General features: G+C 34.0%; 1 protein-coding gene across 1 annotated transcript in view; it reads right to left on the bottom strand.

Annotated features, from left to right (window-relative positions):
- The window catches only part of SCAPER (S-phase cyclin A-associated protein in the ER), a 396020-nt gene that overhangs the window by 307016 nt on the left and 82894 nt on the right, over positions 1–6110 (bottom strand). The window contains exons 11-12 of the mRNA XM_008574198.1: positions 5583–5735; positions 4887–4994 (exon numbers count right to left, since the gene is read on the bottom strand). Of these exons, the coding sequence (XP_008572420.1) occupies positions 4887–4994; positions 5583–5735 (261 nt within the window). The remainder of the gene's footprint in view (positions 1–4886; positions 4995–5582; positions 5736–6110) is intronic.

Below are 6110 nucleotides of genomic sequence, written 5' to 3'. Positions count from 1 at the left end.
AAAAAAAAAAAAATACAGCGATGTCTTTATGTTTTTGCTAATTAAACACATTTTTCCTTTAATCACTTAATTAGCATAATCTTTCCAGGGAGAAATACTAAATTGGTATTTGTAAAATCACACTTGCTTGTAAACATCCAACAAATTACAGTTAATTTAAGATCCTTTATAAAGGTCTTGTTCATTCTTTCAGGAATCAAATGAAAATTAACTATTTTTTTCACTATATTTAAGTACACAGTGGAACAAACAGAGCTTGTATAATTTACATGTTTTTAAAGCCAAGGAGTCTCACAAACAGGAATACATGGGTTCTAAATTGAAGGGGAAAAAACCCACAATGTTTAAACTTCATTCTCCATATAGAATTAAATGTATTTTATGCAATTTCCACAAAATTACTCAGCTTCTTTAGATAGTGTGAAAACAGGACCACAAAGAAATCAAGTACTACACTAATACTTTATCATTTCTCTTGCAATGCATGTAAAAACTTAGACTTTAGAATGTATTTAAAACTATAGCACCCTCTTTTGACCTTTAAAAATCATATACTTTTATCAATTGAATTCTAAGATAATGAAAGAGGGAAAAAAAAAATCAAACCTATCACAATTCTTTTTGTGAAGTCTCAGGAAACACTAAAAAAAATTCCCCAGTCAAACTATAATAAAAACACAAAACAATAAAGCTTTCTTACTCGGCAGCTACTTATTATGCTTAACAGACTTAAAACAAAATGTGTCAAAGATCAAGAGTAAGTTATCTGAGATGTCAAGTGCATAAGGTCAAAGGTACAATTTTATGAGGTCAGAGGTGATATAAATAAAATCTTGTACGTCAAAGAAGAAGGGTCACAGACAAGGTATATATAATATAAAGACATCATAGATGACAAGTAATAACTTTAAGTAGAACAAGTATGTTTACTATAGACACCTTCACTGATTAAAAATAAAGTATGTTTACTATAGACACCTTCACTGATTACAAATTGTCTTTCTATAATACGCAACTCATATGCTATATTGCACGCTTGTTTTCAGGACGAAGGGGCTATAACCAAGAATAACTACATGAATTAAAAAGAACTTTAAGAAAATGTAATTCCTTTAAACTGAAACAGTACACAAAATGAACACATCAGTCAAACTTCAAACCACAATGGCTAAACATTAGACTGCTATGACAGCTACAAATATTAAATAACATTGCACATTTTTCTTCCAAAGTACATGAATCCAATATTCTTTCCTTCTCACCTTTTATCATTGGAAAAAACACATAAAATTCATATTTCGGTTTATATAATAGCATACTCCAGATAGATTTTAAGCAATTTTTTGTAGACTAATAAATTTAGCTCTTTTATTAAGGGAACTTAATTACAAACAATTTTTATTAATGGAAGAGTTTCCATTATAATAGGAATTACTACTTTATAATTAATTGAGGACTTCTTCAATGTGGAGCACACATACATGTGATTCTAGTTTTAAATAACAAACTCAAGTAGAAAAAGGGCATAATCATGAAAGATTCAAGTAAAAGAAAATTACATACCAATCTCTCTTTAAAATACTCATACAATTTGAGTAAAATGCAAAAACTTATTTGAGGTAAACTAAGTAGATAATTAATTTGATGTTCCATTTCACTTTTATTAAAAGTACTTGGTATTTACAGAGGAGAAATTTGAGGCCCACTTCAATGATACCTTCAAGCCATTCTGTATGAACTTTCAGTTCAATTCAACTCAACTCAACGAGTATTTATTAAAAACCTTAACTAACATTATGTCAAACATAAATATACGGGAATTAAAACACTGGAGACTTTCAATTTCAGCCACAGTGAACTGGCTTGTACTGGAATAATCTTCCACCTCCAAAATTTGCACAACATACACAAAGCAACTATTTTCAGGCATTAAAGAACAGCTGACACAACCAGAAGTAGTAAGACTATGATCTCTAAAAGAAGGGAAGCACATGAAGTGAGCTCTACATTCACTCTAGATCTCTCTTAAGATCAATTTTTGGCATAGGAAAATAGTGCAAGCTTAGTGAGATGAGGAGACAGAATTTGGAGTTTAGAGGTGTCAAAGTGATTAGAACTCAACGGCCAAAATTCCTCAAAGGAAGAAATAACAGATAAATGAGCCCAAATAATGGTGTGCGATTTATTCTCAAGCATTAGTCATAACCAGAAAACTAGAAGAAAAATGCTTCATTCCTCCTGCCTAGACAAAATTTATTAAGAATCCAACTTCAGAATTACTCATGCTTCCTGACAGCATCCAATCCAGGGCAAAGCCTCACCTCCTTGTACATTCCTCAAAATCACTTAGCACAAGACAAATTCTGTAACAAGCCCTTTCTAGTACCTTCTTATTGAGAAGCTCCACAACTCTCCATGGAGTGTGTTATCCTTCTTTTAACAAATCAATAAACCCAATTCTATTCAACTACATATGTGTTCCTGGTGGTCTTTGCCTGGAGGGCAGTGACAAAAAGCTAAGAAAAATAATTAACTACAGTTTCATATAAACAATAGGGAACATTCTCACAGACTTAAGGATGGGTGAAAGAAGTCAGAGCCACAAGCATACACACTATATGATACCATCTATATGAAGTTCAAGAACAGGCAAGACAAAGCGATAGTGCTAAAAGTCAGAAAGTAGTAACCTTTGGGCGATATGACTGGTAGGGTGCATAAGGGGAATACCTGGGCTGCAAGAAATGATCTGTATCTTGATCTGAGTGGTGGAATATCAGTAAATACATATGTAAAAATTCATCAGCTATATACTTGAGATTTGTATATACGAAGGGTTAAATGTGTCCCTCCAAAATTCTTGTATTGGAAGCCTGACTCCCATTGTAACAGTGTTAAGAGGGTAGGAAATCCAATTATGGTATTTGAAAGGTGGGCCTGTAAGAGGTGATTAGATTGTGAGGACTGTGGCCTTAAGAATTAATCAATCTATTCCTGGAGTAATGGGCGTGGTTCTGGTGGCTTTAAAAGGAAAGGAAATGAGAAGGTTAGCTCTCTCTTGCTCTTGCCATCTGATATCATGTGTACTTTAGCTAGTCCCCACCCAAAAGACCTCACCAGATGTGCCCCTGGACTGTGGACCATCCATCCTTTAAAACTGTAAGAAACAAATTGTTTCTTTAAAAATTACCCGGTTTTAGGTATTCTGTTAAAAGCAACAGAAAATGGACTAATACAGTGTACTTAATGTATACTGCTGTGGATTGAATTTGTGTCCATGTATTAGAAGCTTAACTCCACTGTGACAGTGTTAAGACTGGGAAATCCTATTATGGTAATTACAAGGTGGGTCCTTGAAGAGATGATTAGATAGTGAAGACCATGCCCTAGTGTCCGGAGCCATGGAGCCATAGAGCCCGGCTGCCTGCCTGTCCGGAGCCAAAGAGCCTGCCCAGCTATTGCCTCGAGGCCTCAGAGCCTTGTTTGCTGTTATCTTCCGTCCCTCCCCCTCCTGTGCACTATGGGTGTAGGTAACTTTGCAACTTGCCATAGATAATGGGAATTTTCCATGTACTGGAACAACCCGCCCTGCGGTTTTCTCAGTAAACCATCTGCTGCTCACTTCCTTATCTGCTGATTCCCTCCGGCTGGCTATATAAGCTGTGACCTTCTGGCTAATAAACAAGACTTGATCAGAATACTGTCTTGTCTCCATTTCTCCCGTCTCTTGTCCCATCCAATTGCCACTCCCCCCTCCAGGGTCTGCCACTCCCCCCTCCAGGGTCTGCGTTTAATATCCCACGGGTCGGGACACCCTAGTAAATGGAATAATAATTTGATGGTTTAATGGTGGTTGTGGGCATGGTTGCGAGGGCTTTAAACAGAGAGCACATGAGGAGCTATCTCTCTCTCTGATCCACTATTCTCACCAAGTGACACCTTGCATTGCTGTAGAGTCACCTCACTGGTGTGTTCCCTGGACTTTGGACTTCCCAACATTTGAAACTGTAAGCAATAAATTTCATTTTCTTACAAATTAATCCGTTCCAGATATTTTGTTACAAGCAACAGAAACAGACTAATATATATGCCATACCTCAAAAAAAAAAAAAAAATTAAACATATACATGCTCCTACACACAGGTACTGCATTCTTCCAAGCGTTCCAGATATTTTGTTACAAGCAACAGAAACAGACTAATATATATGCCATACCTCAAAAAAAAAAAAAAAAAAATTAAACATATACATGCTCCTACACACAGGTACTGCATTCTTCCAAGAAAAACCCACAATAATCTTTCCTGGATATCTTAAGAGATGATTGACGAACCTGAATTTTCCATTCTTCAGTAGCTTTAGAAATTTTCTATTATAAACAATTTTAAAAATCCATAGATTATCTAATTATGTCATCCAAGTCTCAATAACAATTAAACAAAAATATTTATAAACATGTTTATACAAATCCAAATCCAATGTAAACAACAATTGTAAGTAAACAAATAATGCATTTCCAAAAATTACTAAATGGTTAACTGATCAAAAATAGGTAAATTTATATGAAATTTATATTGTTAACAGTTTTCTAAGAAATCTGATGCATCACCAAGTAATTCCTTTCTTGCATTATTAAAATATCAAAATACCCTAAACTTTTCTTGCACAGAAATCATATAAATAACAGCATTAAAGTCTTGTTTCTATATTTCTTAAGTTAATATTAATACTAAAATAATGACATTTTTACACTATATATTAATAGTTATTAAGTGCTAAATACAGTTCTAAATCAGAGAAATAGATAAACATGGAATTATTTATAATAAAAGAACACATACTAGGTAATCAATAAATAACTGTAAATGAATAAAAGTAAATCTTACCACTTCTTCATCTGAAAGTTCACGCCCTTGGATGCTGCTATTCTCTCTCACAGCTTGCTGGTGTTTTTTGCCTTTAATGTGGCTAAAAAGATACACTTCTGAGGAGATCTAAGAGCATAAAATCAAAGCAATGCAATCAATATACCATTATATCTAATTTTAAATATTACACATTCAATCAAGCACACTATATGAAAATTGAGATCACTTTAGCATTTACATATGAGACTTAAAAAATATTTTCCTTAGAACACAATTATGAGAATCCTTTAGAAAACACATGGTCAAAAAAGGCATGTCATTCATCATAGCCAGCCTAAGAAGAAGTTATTTTCTCTAAGTTTGAAGGTTCAAGTCTTAGCACTGAAAATGTTGCTTTTCTTTTTTGGTTCTAATACCCAAAATATTGACTTGGGCTATCATTAAGCAGGTAAACAAACATCCATTTTAATAGCAACTGCATCCTTTGGCACTTGGCATTGCTATTCCTAAATGCAGTTAAATTCCTAATTAAATTCCTAAATTCCTAATTATTTATACTTCTTACTTTTTCTTCAAAATCATGAAGGAAATCCATGGCAATCAGCAGATGCCTTAGTATGAGTTTTAAAGACTGGAAGAATATGTTTCCCTGATGGCATAAACTTTAGTAATAAATTATAATATATCACCACAATACTGATATTGACAACCTACCAGGACATTGCAGAGAGAACACTGCTTCTTTCTTTCATAAGGGGTCAGTTTGGGGGCATAATCAGTATTTGCATGTCGTCCACTACTTAACTCAGCAGCTTTTTCTTTTCTTTGTTCAATCTGTTCCATGTGCCTTCGAATGCTTTCATCATGCTGTAAATAAAGTTAGAGTGTGAGAACTTCAAAACTCATTCAAATTATACAGAGAACTTTAAAAAATAGTATTTGCATTAAACCTTTTAAAATAACAAGAAAATGTCTTATTTCAATGTTAATTTACACATTGAAGACAACAGTTTACATAAACTCCTTTTAATATCTCCTACATTTACAGTAATGTTTCCTAAAGTGTGCTCAATGGGATATTAATAGGTGTTCTGTGAAAGAGATTTCACAGTCAAATAAATTTGAAAAAGAGTAAGTTAAAGCTAAATAGGTTTTTTTGTCCTTTTTGAGACCGGCCGCACCATGCTCAGCCAGTGAGCGCTGTGAGCGCACCGGCTTTAAACAGAGAGCACATGAGGAGCT

This window comes from Galeopterus variegatus, unplaced genomic scaffold (assembly GCF_000696425.1).
Source record: "Galeopterus variegatus unplaced genomic scaffold, G_variegatus-3.0.2 Scaffold1012, whole genome shotgun sequence".
Classification (NCBI taxonomy): Eukaryota; Metazoa; Chordata; class Mammalia; order Dermoptera; family Cynocephalidae; genus Galeopterus; species Galeopterus variegatus.
This window is presented reverse-complemented; position numbering and strand designations above follow the sequence as displayed.